The sequence below is a fragment of the Peromyscus leucopus genome, chromosome 3 (assembly GCF_004664715.2).
Source record: "Peromyscus leucopus breed LL Stock chromosome 3, UCI_PerLeu_2.1, whole genome shotgun sequence".
Lineage (NCBI taxonomy): Eukaryota > Metazoa > Chordata > Mammalia > Rodentia > Cricetidae > Peromyscus > Peromyscus leucopus.
Window position 1 is genome coordinate 5,713,317 of NC_051065.1, and position 15,040 is coordinate 5,728,356.

Consider the following 15,040-nt stretch of genomic DNA (forward strand, 5'->3'; position numbering starts at 1 on the left):
GGGAAATGTCTTTCCTGTGGGTTGATAATGTCCTCATGAGATATATGACATCTTGACTAGCTATGAAAATGGAACAATGTCTCCATGGGACAGTGGCAGAAGGGAACCAGCAGGTAATCAGGAAACTTTCTTAATGAAAAATGTCATTAAACTGCCAACTGTTGATCTAAGAGTAGTAAGGCAGAGCAAAGAATGTGAACTTTGGTATCATACCAAACACGTAGTTCAAAATATTCACAAAGCATCCTGAAATCCCTTCCCAAGCCGCCTCATCAGGGGAAAGTGTCAGAAAGTAATAGAAGGAAATGCCATATCTGTTTAAACCTGTTCTCGAGCCTACGATGACTCCGTGCCATTGACTATAAATTTCCCACTACAGTAACTCGTTTTACAGCAAACACTATCTTGGTGCAAGAAAGAAAAACAGCTTGAGTGGTGTGCACACAGAGAGGCCACTGTTAAATTAGACCTAACATTAATATTTGGGATAGACAAGGACCCAGGAGCCTATCAACATAGTTTTCAAAGAAGTATCTACAAGTATTTTATCTATTCTTTACAATGGTCAGCAAAACTCCAGCAAATGTAGGTATAAAAACGCTCCTGAAATCAGCAAAGTGGAGGCATCCTAGCAACATTCGGCATTCAGTGATACTAAGTAGCATAGCAAGCTAAGGTACAACAGCTCAATGCCAGAAGGTATGGACCTGAAGTCGGCAAAAAGACATTGTTCTGGTCACTGCTGCCCTTCTTTTCTGTAGCTCCCATAATGGTTTCTCTAGAATCAAACCTGACAGTTTGTTTACAATTTATAGTAGTAGTTTCTCACCATTTCTAGAGTTAAGCTAAAGAAGAGGAAATGCATTCCACAAGCCCCCTTGTTTTGCTATCCATTACTTCTGCTATTATGTCCTGGACTTTGTACTCCACTAACACCAAAATTCTGATATGCCTTTGAGGGAAACAGAGAAGCATCACCCAAGGAGGGGACAGAAAACCATCATCCAGCTGTGGCACTCTAGCTCTGAGAACCAGGCCTCCACAAAGCTGCCTGCGGCTTCTAAACATGAAAGTTAATATATGCAGCTCTGTCTCGTATTCTGTGGTTTTCCCTGCCAGTGGGAGGAAAACAGTTAATCAAGTATAAATTAAGAGCACAATAGTGTTGTGGGATATTTGTAGACCGTGTGAAGATATATTACTGTGATTGTTTTAATAAAGAGCTGAATGGTCAATAACGAGGCAGGGAGTATAGGCAGGGTTTCCGGACAGAGAGAAAGGAAATAGGAGATAATTGAGGCACAGGAGACACAGAACAAGTCAGAGGCATGAAATGAAAGAAAGGTAAAAAGCCATGTGGTAGAATGAATGTAGATTTAAAATATGGGTTAATTTAAGATACAAGAGCTGGTTAGGAACAAGCCTAACTATATAAGCTATAGTCCAAGCTTTCATAATTAACATAAGTCTCCATGTTATTATTTGGGAGCTGGCTTGGCTGGCGGGACAGAGAAAGACTCGTCACAGGATAGTATCATAAATGTGGTGTCATTTCATTCTACAGAAAAGTAACCAACAAATCAATTTTGTTGAATCTCAAAGTGATTTGAGTAAACTGCTTAATTTTACTTGACATTTGAAAAGAACAAGCCAACCAAAGATTTTTATCTGGCTGATATATATATATATATATATATATATATATATATATATATATATATGTATGTATGTATGTATTTCAACTATAATTTTAATAATAAATCTCAATATGATTCATAAGAATATAAGTATAGGGTATTATAACTCATGCTGAAAATAATGATTTCTTTTAATTCAAATTCAACAGTTTCTTAATAATGTGTTAATTTTTAAAATCAGAGTCCCACCCACCCCATCCACAAGCCTCTGTTCAAAGCATAGAGAGAAGCATAGTGAAAACAGGAGGTTAGCAGTCATGGGATTTGATCCAAATGAACGCTCTGACCCCAGCATAACGCATAACACTAAACAAACTAGAGCAGTGATCTGTACTCTTTAGGGAAGCCTGAGCTGCCCAGGCACGGAGGGAGTATAAATAGACTTTTGTGCTCAGAACCACTTGAATGAATAATAAAGAAGCAGATTGTTTTATCAACATGAATCATAGAAGATGTATTTTGACTTAATAGGCTTTCTTTTTCTTTTTATATACTTCATTTATTTCTTTTTGACACATGGTTTTCCCCTACAGCCCACTGTGGCCTTGAACTTATGATCTTCCGGCCGTGGCCTCCCAGCACTGGGACTACAAGCATGTGCCACTTCTATTAACTAAGAATATAGTTTTATAACAATTCAGTGAGAATTAATTTCCTTTCGGTTTATACTATTTACAGTTCTTTTTATATTTCACAGCGTAGTCACAGTTTTCAAAGGGGGCTTGTACTTCTTATAAATTGAATCTCACCTCCACAAGAAGTTAAATAAATGTGCAATTTCTTTCTTAAGCAAGATTTTAGCAAGACACCACCACCACCACCACCACCGAACTTTCCACTTCTGGGTTGAGTGCTATGTCCTGGACCCTTACTTGAAAGCTAATTTAGCTCTGACATCATTGCAACTGAATTAAGGCTCCTGCCTGTAAACACCTGGTGTGTCCTTGGCGTCTTTCCCAGTCCAGTCCTGACACGTCTCGGGCCTGCTTACCACAGATCTACGGAGAACTCAGCAGGAGGGATGGTGGTGGCAGGGTGCTTAACCTATTTGGCAAGCATCATGGGAAAGCTGTTTGAAGTTTTGGTGGTTTTTAACGGATTTTCTTTTAACCATAGGATTTTACTGCTCTCTTGATGGATTGTCATAATTCATATTGAACGCAGGAAAAGCTTATTCTTTTAAAGATAACCCCACCTGAGCAGGAGCATCACCCAGCATATTTTTAAGTCTTATATCAAACCATAAATGCAGGGAGATTAATTGTAAAGATCCAGGTAGGATGGATTTTTAATCAGTGGAAAAAAAAAAAAAACCAACAAGAACCGAGTTAAAGAGATTTCCTGACAACATGCCCCTCATCTACATCACATCACATCACCTGGGAACCGATAGCCATGAGTTCATCCAGTGCAGAATACAGAACCCCGAACAGATGATATGGCTTTTCCACACTGTGGTTAGCCCTGAGCCTAGCCCAGGATAGAATCTCAAGAATGATTACTATTGCCAAATCTCCTAGTTTTCTCACTGAGCTTTTTCCTTTTAAAACCATACCGAGAGCAGCAGGGAGCCAGGAGAAAGGAGGACCAGAACCAGGTCTTGTAGGTGTGAGGGACTGGTGACCCCGGGGTGGGGGGTGGGGGGTGGGGGGTGGGGTTGCACCTACTCTCTTTTGCCTGGTAAGTACAGCAATGCTCGAAAAGCTTTCTGTCTTTAACTGAATGCACTGTTGACTTCATAAAGGCTAATACTATGCAATCTAGCATGATGCTTGATGTGATTATTAGAAAAGGATGAATAAACAACAGTATTTAGAAGGCAAACAAGTTAGATTATATTAAATTGTAAGACTTTTGTTTATAATAAATTAAGCCTAAGTTTATACATTCCATTTTTCAATTTTTGTGTGTTAGAGGAATTTATTTTGGAAGACAGGTCCTCTCCTTCCTTCCTTCCTTCCTTCCTTCCTTCCTTCCTTCCTTCCTTCCTTCCTTCCTTCCTTCCTTCCTTTCTTTTTTTTTTTTCAGGACAGGGTTTCTCTGTGTAGCCCTAGCTGTCCCAGAACTTACTCTGTAGAACAGGCTGGCCTAGAGCTCAAACATCTGCCTGCCTTTGCCTCTGAGTGTGTGATTAAAGGCATGCGCCACCACTGCCCAGAAGACAAATTTTCTAAAAGCACATTTTAGCGAAAAGTGTAATTAGATTGGTAGGTGCAAATTATTTGGAGGTATACACTGTAAAAAATAAGCCTACAATGGAAAGTTCTTAATTCTTTTTTTTTTTTTTTTTTCGAGACAGGGTTTCTCTGTGTAGCTTTGCGCCTTTCCTGGGACTCACTTGGTAGTCCAGGCTGGCCTCGAACTCACAGAGATCCGCCTGGCTCTGCCTCCCGAGTGCTGGGATTAAAGGCGTGCGCCACCACCGCCCGGCTTAATTCTTTGCATGATATAAGATATTAAGAAAATTCCGGAGGTAAGAGACTTGGGTTAGTGGTTAAGAGTACCACACCCGCCGATTTCCCAGAGGACCTAGATTCAATTCCTAGTGCCACATGGTCACATTTTAAACTTCAGTTCTAGGAGTTATAAAAAAAAAAGGGGGGGGATCCAACCCCCTCTTCTGGTCTCCTCAAGCCGCATCACTCATGGGATGCACAGACATACATGCAGGCAAAACACAATACATGTAAAACAAATGATGATAATTTTTTAAAAGGAAAGAACTTCAGGAGCTTAGGACCAATCTGAAGGTCATAACCCACCTCAGTCATTTAATACCCCTGTGACCTTGAAAGTCAACTGGACTTACTCAAAAGACGTGTTTAGAAGACCACTGTTACTATATCAAACCAGATGAACAAAGTGATTTTTAATTTAGATTTTACATAAACCCAAATTGCATATATATTTTATTATGTAGAATTAAAATTCATAATATTTTAAGAAGATAAACTGAAAATTGAGTTTGAAATTCTCAGCTGTTATGAAGAGAATTCTACTCAAGTTCTCTCCATTATAGCAATAGCCTAGGAGGAAAACAAATTACTTCAGAATGGTGAGATTTCTAAAGAGGATGTATAAGCCAAATTCTATTTCTCATGTAAAGCCTTAAGATTCCTTGGGCCCCTAAAAATGAATCTGGAAGTCACTGACCTAAAACAACATATATAAGTATAATATTTTAAACTAAAAATCAGAGTATCTAAAAATGAAATGTTTTATTCATGCAGAAGTGACAGATATTAACTTAACCAGAAATAAAACTTCTCAAAAATCTACTTTAGCAGCCTAAAGATATCTGAATATGATTAAAATGTTTCTATTTTTTCGAAGTTGGGTTGTGTCTAACTATGGGGCTGTACTATGGGAACACTTCAATCTCAACTCACCATTACTGCAATGTATATCTTTATTTTCATACAAAACTCGTGGAACTGCATCTAAAATTAAAAAAAATTAAATTTAAAAACAAAACTGTGAATTTAATGTAAAAATTCTCTCCCTCCCTCTCTTTCTCCCCTTTCTCTCTCTGTCTCTTCTCTCCTCCCTCTCTTTGTCTGTTGCTCTGCATCTGGAGCTTACTGACGAGCTAGACAGGCCAATCAGTAAGACCCAAGGGTCTGCCTGTCTCCATCCCCTACTTCCACGTGCTGGAGACTCACACCATCATACCCAGAGTTCTGTATGGTGCTAGGAATGGGAAGCACACACTCATATACAAAGCAAGCACTTCACTGAGCCGTCTCTCGACTCCTCACCAGTGAGCATCTCTAAGCAAAGCTGGCAAACATCGGATTGTCGGATTCAAAGGTCTAACAAGTGATGACTTCTAGTGGCAGAACGTTGGAGGAACAAATGAGTGGTCTGAATGTCATCTTTATCCTAAAGGTAAACTGTTACATTTCTTCTAGTTCTGGGATCCTATGCTATAGTTTCCTAAATTGTTGGAATGAAGATATTCTAACCAGTTGGTTACTCTGTATGTTCCAAGTTTCTGGATAACTAAACATCCAACTGAAAAAAATTCTAATAAATATTTATGGACAAATGAATGCATAAAATATGTAGATTGCTTTAAAATATTCATTAAAAAAGAAAAAAAGTGGTGGCAGAAGAGAGCAGTCCATGCTTACTCATCATCCATTTATTTCTGGGCCTACTGGTTCATTTTGTTGAATCTGTGGTTCTCAAACTAGTGTCCTTCAAACTCACTGTTGGGCCTTAAACCAAAGTGCTGGTTAGAAGATTCAGTGCAGCATCACTGAGAACCACAGTATTGAACTAAATCCTGGTTGTAACAGCCTTTCTTCAGTTAAAAGGAATAGATAGATATTATTTCTTGCATTTTTTTCTTCTTAAAATATTATCTTCTTGTATGTCAAAACATTAAATATTCCTTAAAAATGAGACTATGAAGAGAAAGAGGTAAGTCGGGAATAAAAATCACCACCAACTTCTTGAGGTTCCTCCTGCCAGTGGGCAGCTGTTACATTCAACCACACAGCCTGAACATCTTTCATGGCAAATGTTTTTTTCTAGCTATTTATAGAATTTTATTTCAGGACTATAGGTTCACAGACTCTTTCCATCTACTCTTACAGCAATAATGGTGGATTCTCGTGTTTTCATCTATTACTTGTTTATTTATTTTTATAATTTGCTGAAAACTGTATTATAAATAGGTACTAAACTTTTTTCAGAGGCTACATTACTGTTTATTAAAATGCTTAAATTTTTAAATGTTCACAATATTCTTAATTATTTTCTTAAAAATAGCAGTAGAATTTCTAGTCTATAAGGGTAAATTTTATTTAACTAGATAATCTATTTTTGTGCACTAAGGATTAAGCCTAGAGCCTCAGCATATCAAGCATGTGTGTGCTAAGCTCCCAAGAGTAACTTTTAAAGCTTACTTTCTATGCTATCAAGTAGCCCCTTAACATGTACTCTAGTTCAAACACTTACCATCAGAATGAGAATACTCATTTCCCCTCACTCCTTCCCTATCTTTAAGAAGAACATCTAGCCTGGCGGTGGTGGCGCATGCCTTTAATCCCAGCACTCGGGAGGCAGAGGCAGGTAGATCTCTGTGAGTTCGAGGCCAGCCTGGGCTACCAAGTGAGTTCCAGGAAAGGCACAAAGCTACACAGAGAAACCCTGTCTCGAAAAACCAAAAAAAAAAAAAAAAAAAAAAAAAAAAGAACATCTAATTTTGAGGAGAAAGTATCACTTTCTTGCTTAATTTTCATTTTTGATTGCTAACAAAGTTAAACATTTTAAATATATTTTGAAGCCGGATAGTAATTTTCTTTATACTATACTATGTGGGACTATGTACTTTTTACCTTTTTTCCTTTTGATTGCTTCTGACGACTCTTGTGGTTTCTGAATGGTCTCATTTCTTTTGGAAGAATTCCTGTAAATACAATGCCAAGCAAGTCCAAATCAACAAGGCGAACACACGGTCTTTTGTCCCAGGTGGGCACAGTTATTTCGGTGAAGACAAGAAACACTGTCTGGATTTCAGTTCTCCAAGCTGATAGATAGCATTAGTGTCTAGTGAGGTGGGTGCAAATCTTACCATCTCTAACAAGTAGATGCATAGTTGAAAAAAAACTAGTAAAAACGAAACAAAACAAACAACAACAACAAAAAAACCAGTCACTCTCTAGTTGGAAGCTGAGCAACCTCAGATAGCCTAGATCCAACAGAGATGATTTTAAAACGCACATTCTCACTGCCTAACAAGCCACAGCTTTGATGCCTTGGACGTCTTGAGACACAGCCTGAGAACGTACACAAAATTGGAGAAACCAACATGGTATAGGAAACAATCGATATTGCCAAACCATGTGTCCTTACACTTCCTGATAACCAACAGAGAACGGCCAAGGTTGCTTACATCTTGGCTTGGTGGCTTAGTTTTTTAGGTTGTACAAGTAACCAAATGCATGGCTGGATGAACCTTTAAGTCCTTCGAACTGGGCCTAAAACAACCTAAACTGCAGTCAGGACATTTTTTGGTCTGGATAATGGAGAACACAGGTCACTGTGGTCTCCAGCTCCTGACATGACTTTCCTGTGTTGATACGATGTGGCGCTGCCTGTCAACCCATTAAAATGGGGATGACAGTATTTGGTCTACAGAGGGACACTGTGAGAATCAAATAAAAATGCCAGTGCCAGACACTGTGCTGAGTAACGCAGCACAAAAGGTCAGGAAGGCATCTTCAGGCCCGTGAAAGTATCATCGTCATCATCATCATCATCATCATCATCATCATCAGGCAGGATGTCTAAAAGAACCTACGCATTAAACAGTTTGCTAATTGCTGATTAGCATTTCTATCATTGCCAATGCTGAAAGTTAGGATAATTTTACTTCTAAAAGTCAGCTTTCTTTGGGTATGCACACACACACACACACACACACACACACACACACACACACAGACACACACACAAAAAAACCTAGAGGCAAAAATGTAGTGGTTCCTTTCAAGGAATGGAATAAGAGGTAAATCATGCTTTATAAGAGATAGGAAGTTTTTGATGGTGGTGAGATTTTCAGTTGTTTATTTTTATGTTTGTCATGTTGGGGATTCAGTCCAGGACTTCCTGCACAGTGGTGATCACTCTACTAATGAGATAAGTTTAGCTGAAGTCCAAATTAAAAAAAAAATCTAAGAATTTCTCATGAACAAGAACTTCCAGGACAGTCGCTCAAAAGATACAGCCCTGAAATTCACATGAACTGAATTATGGAAGCATGATTGTCTTAATGGAGTGAACACTTGTACACAAGAGCATCATGCAGTTATTTCTTGGATATTTTTGTCACTAAATTATTTTTAAATTGGTGTGCATTTTCTAAGAAAACATTTGCACCAAGTAAGGCACATATACCACTTCCTTTCCAGGAAAGTGAAAATTAACAGACGGTTTTAGGGTTTTCACACCACTTAGATTGGGGTGTCTGGATTCTGAGCCTTGGAGCTCACACATAAATGTTACCTATCACTGCTGACATGCTGGCTTTTATCTTCTCTTAACCTGTTACCATGCTACAAGCAAATGACCTTCATTTCAAAGGAAAGATGAAATCATTAGATCCCAAGTGTACATGTATACAAAACCGCCTTGTTGTGGCCATTTTGAAGAAGAAAACTTGGTAGCCTCCCTGCCTCTATAGTATCCTGGATAAAAGTGCAGAGACATTGGTGAGACAGTCAGTAGGTCGATATTTGTATTAGCTGAAAGTCTTTTTATTTTTTGACAAACATAAAATTGTTTATTTCTGACACTTTAACAATGGTTCTCTGACTAGTTTTCTTTTTTCCATTTTTTTCTTTATTAAGAAATTTTTCTACTCACTACACATACCATCCACAGATCCTCCCTCCTCCCTCCCCCCACCCCACCCCTCTTTCCCAAGCCACGCTGCATCCCCACATCCCCCAAATCGAGGTCTCCCATGGGGAGTCAGCAGAGCCCAGCACACTGAGCCTAGGCAGGTCCAAGCTCCTTCCCACTGCACCAAGGCTGTGCAAGGCATCACACCACAGGCATTGGATTCCCAGAAGCCTGCCCATAGACCAGGGATAGATCCCGATCCCCCTGCCTGGGTGCCCCTCAAACAGTTCGAGCTAAACAACCGTCTTCCGTATCCAGAGTAGCCGAAAGTCTTAAGCTACTGATTTGTCTTAGAATCTTCTTTTCCTTCATCTGGGAAATGTGCAAGAGATATGATCCTTCTTGCAATAAAGCATAAATGATCACGAAATATACACACTCACTGGTAAAGTGGAAGATAATGTGAACTGAATACTTAAAAAAACACTTCTGGGAGCATTATGTCATTTGACTTCTGATAGATACAAAAATTTATTTCTGTCAGTATTAACACTGAAAAGTTTTTTGAACATGTATTGCTTTCCTTACAGAAAGGAAAGAAAGTGCTACCCTCACCACAGATACTAAGATGATCTTTGAGTTCCATAGAACTTGAAAGGAAAGATAAACTGCCCTTTATCACCTATTTGCACTATAGTGTGACATACACAAAACTTTCTTATGTAATCCTCCTAGAATTTTAATAAGTGGTAGACAACCTATGCCATATTTACAGGTAAAGAAATTAAGTTTTAGATGGCTTAGAACTTTGCGTGCTATAACTAATAAAGTCTAATGTTGGGATTTTTTATTCACTTTTGCATGATTCAGAATAGTTCCCGTCCTTTATAATTCTATTCAATGGAGACCAATCTTGCATTCATTTAAGGCAAGAGTACCCAGTGTTCCGATTTTAACTAGTGGATTGCTGAACCTGGTCATATATGAGGAGCTGGAGAAAACTCTGCCAGGGAACAAATAGTCTAAAGCTTACAAATCTCTTGGGAGCTCACCAAACGTTACAAACAATACAAATAAGCTCCTTGGGAAATCTCGTCTGTTCTTTGCCTATCTATACTGATGTATGGGGTAGTCTTGGATTAGTTGAGTGAGAGAAAAGCATAAAAAGTGGCTTTATGCTGTAGCATTTAAAACAGTTTTCAAGCACATAAGGGAAAACTTCATTTGGACTTACTGAGGGAATAAAGCCAAGCTTATAAAGATTTTGCAATTAAAGTGAATGTTAATGCTAGGAGACGTTCTAAGATGTACTCGGATGTATGGTTATTTGTATTTTTAATTACAAATGAGTTTCTTAGAGTCACTATCTCCTGAAGCCAAAGGAACCAAAGGACAAGTGAACAGAGCTATTCCCAACGGTGACTGTGGAAGACATAAATGAATGTCATGTCCCTTGCTCTTTCATCTCCCTGGGAGGCTTAGGTCTAATTCTGTTTTCCTGGCAGTAGAAAAGTCAAATGCTCTCTTAATTCTATCCATATTAAAGAACAGACAAAACTTTAAGTGCCTCCCCTTTGCCAGCTACCAGAGGCATTAATACCTCACCTGCCTGCTCTCTCAACCTCTCCTAAGAGTGGAAGTGGATGGCAAAACACTCTCTAAAAGCAAAACAAACACAGTAGAGTATAGATTTATAAAATTAGCTGAGTTTTGCTCAGAATAAAGTCATGCCTCTATAACCTGTCCCCCAATAATATGCCTGATGTATCTATCTCCAAGTTGATGGATGGTTCATAACACAAACCCCATCAAATCTTCTAGATGCTTCACTAATGAAAAGGTATGGATCACAAAATGAAAGGAGACAGAAATGCTTAATTTTAAACATTACTTTATAATGGAGTCATATCTTAGTTTGAAAATGGTTGGATGTATTTTTTGTTACTGCGTCTGATGATCATCAGAACCATTATGGTTTCAATGTTTTAAAGTCATTTATTTTCCAGACCATGAATTTTTGGGCATACTTCTTTTGTGTTGTTCACTTTAATGTAGGCAAGCCTTTTGAAATCAATCTTTTCAGCTTAAGAATTTTTGGACTGCACAATTCAAATTTGTGGCTCTCTTACCATTCCAGTGGATGTAGCTGCTCCTTTTTATTCATGGGCCAAAATTGTTCAAATACATTTAAAAGAGACCAGTATTGGGACATGACTGAGCCAGGAGTTGACATATCATAAAATTCACGCATCACAGATTGAATCCCAGGAAGAGTAGATGGGAAGAGCTGAGAAGAAATGTTCAAAGAAAACATTAGCAGAAGAAAAACAATTAGTTGAAAGTTTGAAAGTAAGTTGAAATGTAGTATTATGAATACTATTTTATATTTAGTCAGATATTGTTTTGTTGAGCAGTTATTTATTTAAAAACTCAACGTTTTTAAATATTGGGAGGATAACTCCGTTCAATGAAAGCATGAGGACCTGAGTCTCATGCCCAGAAAAGCCAAGCATGAACTCCTACAGAATCCAGCATGGGAGGCAGAGATGGATAAATCCCCTGGGCTCATTGACTGGCCAGCCCAGCCTACTTGGTGAGTCCTGGGCCAACAGAGAGTGACTCAGAAAACAAGGCAGATGCCACATGGGGAATGACAGCTAAGGTTGTCTTTGGACCACCACACATATTTCTGTACACGTGTTCTTGTACGTACACACACATAGGTACAAACAAACACAATCTATTGGTCAGTATAGATTTATTTAATTTTAATAGTTGGTAGTGTTTTCAAGGCAAGTGTTGCTTTTTAAGACATTATGAAAGGTACTGATGATCATATTTATGAATGGAGTTATTTTCCCCTCCTCAGTGAGTATACAGAGATCTTTCCTTCCAACCTACGGGGAGCGAAGTAACAGAGGAAGAAAGGCTGGGGGGGGGGGAAGAGAAGTCCTTTTGCCCTACAAGTGAATTATGCCATGGTGAGAACTATTAATCTCACAAAAAAGAGGAAATTGGTTATCTTGTTTCTACTCTGAGAGGCAGGAAATTGAAGGTGGCCCTTGTTTCTTTCCTCTCTCATCCCAACAGAGGCTGTCTGCATTCACAGCGTTTTGAGTGACGAATTCCTGACAGGCGAGTGGTTCCTAAAACGTTGAGCTAAACTGTCATTTATTACATGCAAACCAATTAAAATGATAAATATGCTGATTAAATTACGCTGGAGTCCTAAGCTTACTTTCAGTCCTGTGTAATATGGGGCTAAATTGTATCAAAAAGTTTCAATCATTCATTGGTTAACTTGGTGAACTGGTTATAACTCATATAAGTAATATATATATATATATATATATATATATGTTAAAAAACAAGGAATATTTCAGCCTTGTATCAGATTAATAACTCATCAATTAGTTTTAAATACCATTTTAAAATAGTTTTATATGAACAAACATTAAGTAAAAATATAAACTCATCATAGTCTGTATTAGTGGCAGAAATAAAATACATTGGGCACAAACATTCATATATAATCAATTATGCTTTGATATTGGCCAATAAACTGATAGATACACCAAAAATTCCAGGGAGGAAAAAAATGCCCCTTTGCAACCTGAAACCAGTAAGAGCTACTAAGAGTATTCACATACACATACTTGCAATATTGCTACCATCAATTAAGATGGGGGAGTCGGGGGGGGAGGGGGGGACTGGGAAGAGTGGAGGGAGAGAAAAGTGTGGGTGGGATGTAATGTATGAGAGATTAATAAATTTAAAAAAAAGATTTAGGCTATTTTTAAAGGTTTTATATATTCAAGTATATTTAATTTTTCTCAAATCAAAAGGGTAATAAAAAGTAATAAATATTGGTTACATGTTCAGGCCTCAAAACTAAAAGAGAAATTTCTTTAAAAAAAAATCAACCTCTTCCCTAGAGAACTGTCCCACTCTAGCAGCTACTATGATGTCATATCCTTTACCTCTGCTAAGTCACATATTATTAGCAAATGCTCATAGCAAAGCCTATGCATCTTCTCGAAAGGACAAAAGCCTACAAAACAGTCTGTGTTGTAAAGAAATGGCTGTGTGTTACTTGAAGGAAAAGTCAGGCAACTTACAGCTAATCTATTAATGTTACAATCTCAGTCACTAAGTGGAAAGAAATATCACTTTTGTTTTACCAGTTGGAATTCTCCCAGACTCCCAAGTTCCTTTACAAAGGTCCTAATTGAGTGAATTTCCTCTAAAGACAGGCACTTATTTAACTCCTTGTGATAGTTTCCATCCTAGAAAGGAAAAAAGCCTTAAGTAATCATGAAACAGTCAAGCCATCTTTCCCCTAGTAACCCCCACCTAACAAATCAATCAAACTCTATAACAGCTAAACTTATTAAAGCTGTAGAATTCATAGAGGTGATATGTTGTCTCAATAACATCCAAATACAAAAAAAGTTTCATAGTTGACAAGATTGGCTGTCTTCACTCACCCAATGGTACCTTGGTATTGAGGCCAGGGAGATGAGCACAAGAGAGGAGGATGTGTGCGACCATGGTTTGGGAATGCAAGATTTTCCTTGGGCCCTCAGAGCAATAGAGGTGAAAAAAATCAAAGAGTATCTGGACACGAACCCCATTGTGGAATACTGCCATTGGAGAGTTTCACAGGCTGGCCACTTACCACTCCAGGTTTTTCCACATTCATTTGTGTTCTAGAGCATCTCTGAGATCAAGAGTGATGCTCTGACAAGGTGTGTGTGGCAGACACCATTAGAGCCTTTGTGAAATTTTTTACATACTCCTCCAAATGCATCAAATATGAGTTTCAAAATAGAAAGACATTTGGGGAATAATATTATGGTAATTGGCACTGATTTTTTAGTGTATAAGAACACTGTGCTAGCCTGCCATAAAAAGCAAACAATAAATCCAAACAATAGCAACAACCAACCCAGCACCATTCTGAAGCACTCTACCCTGATTGTCAGCCTCTAGCCAAATGTTAATGGACACGAATATTCAAGCAAATTAATGTTTTAATTCAGTTTCCCTGAAGTCATCCTGGAGTACTCTGTAATTCTAGACTACCTTCAAAGACTCTTTGTAAAGTTCTAAAGTACATAAACACATGTATCATTGAAAATATCTATATCTGTTTCTTAACAATTAGGAACTTTTTCACTTCATTCTCATCACAATCCTTCACATGCATACTTAGTGAATATAAAATGATGGTGGTCCTCAGGTCAGAATATAGAAGCACAAGATAATCAACAACAATTATTAATTAATTTCAAATAAAGTATTAACATTTTAAATTGCACAATAAAAATAACTAGTGGTTGAGAAACCACTGTCCATATACACGTATGAACTCACCTCAAATACGCTGGCTCTGTAAAGCTTCTGCATTATCTCAGAAAATACAGAAAGGGAAGATGTGTTGGAGAAGAGGAAGTTAAAAGTATCCTTTAAGAGGATTTTTTCTGTATTTTGGTCCTCCAAATTGAACTTCTCATCATCTTGAAATTTCAAATGCTCATGTACCTGTGAAGGAAGAGAAGCAGAGGAGACCATACAGGGAAATGAATTCTAAGGCATGATTTATTTCAGGTTAGATTGTAGACCAGAGCTGACATCTAGTGGTCTTCTAGAGGCTAACAGTTTCATAAACATGAGTAATGCTTCTTAGGAAGATGCCATTCTTTCAATGTAGAGGAGCATGAACTATTTCAAAGTCGCATTAGCTTATCTTGAAACTCTTTATATCTCACAAATATTTGTTCATGAAAGGTAATACATAACATTTTCTCAAAACTACAAATTTTTAAAAGTTTAATTTCAGCTATTAGGCATCAAAAAGGCAAATGGCCAACAAAAATTTCATAAAGGTTCTAAATTTTATAGATAAATCTTAAACATGCAATATTTCTGTAATTGTATTCTCTATATCATAGTTTAGAAAAAAAACTAAACTCTAGTGGAGTTGAACT

At 37.8% G+C, this 15,040-nt stretch overlaps 1 protein-coding gene across 3 annotated transcripts in view; it reads right to left on the reverse strand.

Annotated features, from left to right (window-relative positions):
- Positions 1–15,040, reverse strand: part of Cped1 (cadherin like and PC-esterase domain containing 1) — a 273,161-nt gene that overhangs the window by 117,193 nt on the left and 140,928 nt on the right. For 2 of the 3 annotated variants that reach the window (XM_028873006.2, XM_028873005.2), the window contains exons 10-14: positions 14,427–14,594; positions 13,232–13,336; positions 11,180–11,337; positions 7,043–7,113; positions 5,087–5,137 (exon numbers count right to left, since the gene is read on the reverse strand). In XM_028873006.2, the coding sequence (XP_028728839.1) occupies positions 5,087–5,137; positions 7,043–7,113; positions 11,180–11,337; positions 13,232–13,336; positions 14,427–14,594 (553 nt within the window). The remainder of the gene's footprint in view (positions 1–5,086; positions 5,138–7,042; positions 7,114–11,179; positions 11,338–13,231; positions 13,337–14,426; positions 14,595–15,040) is intronic. The other variant, XM_028873007.2, reaches the window with a different exon arrangement.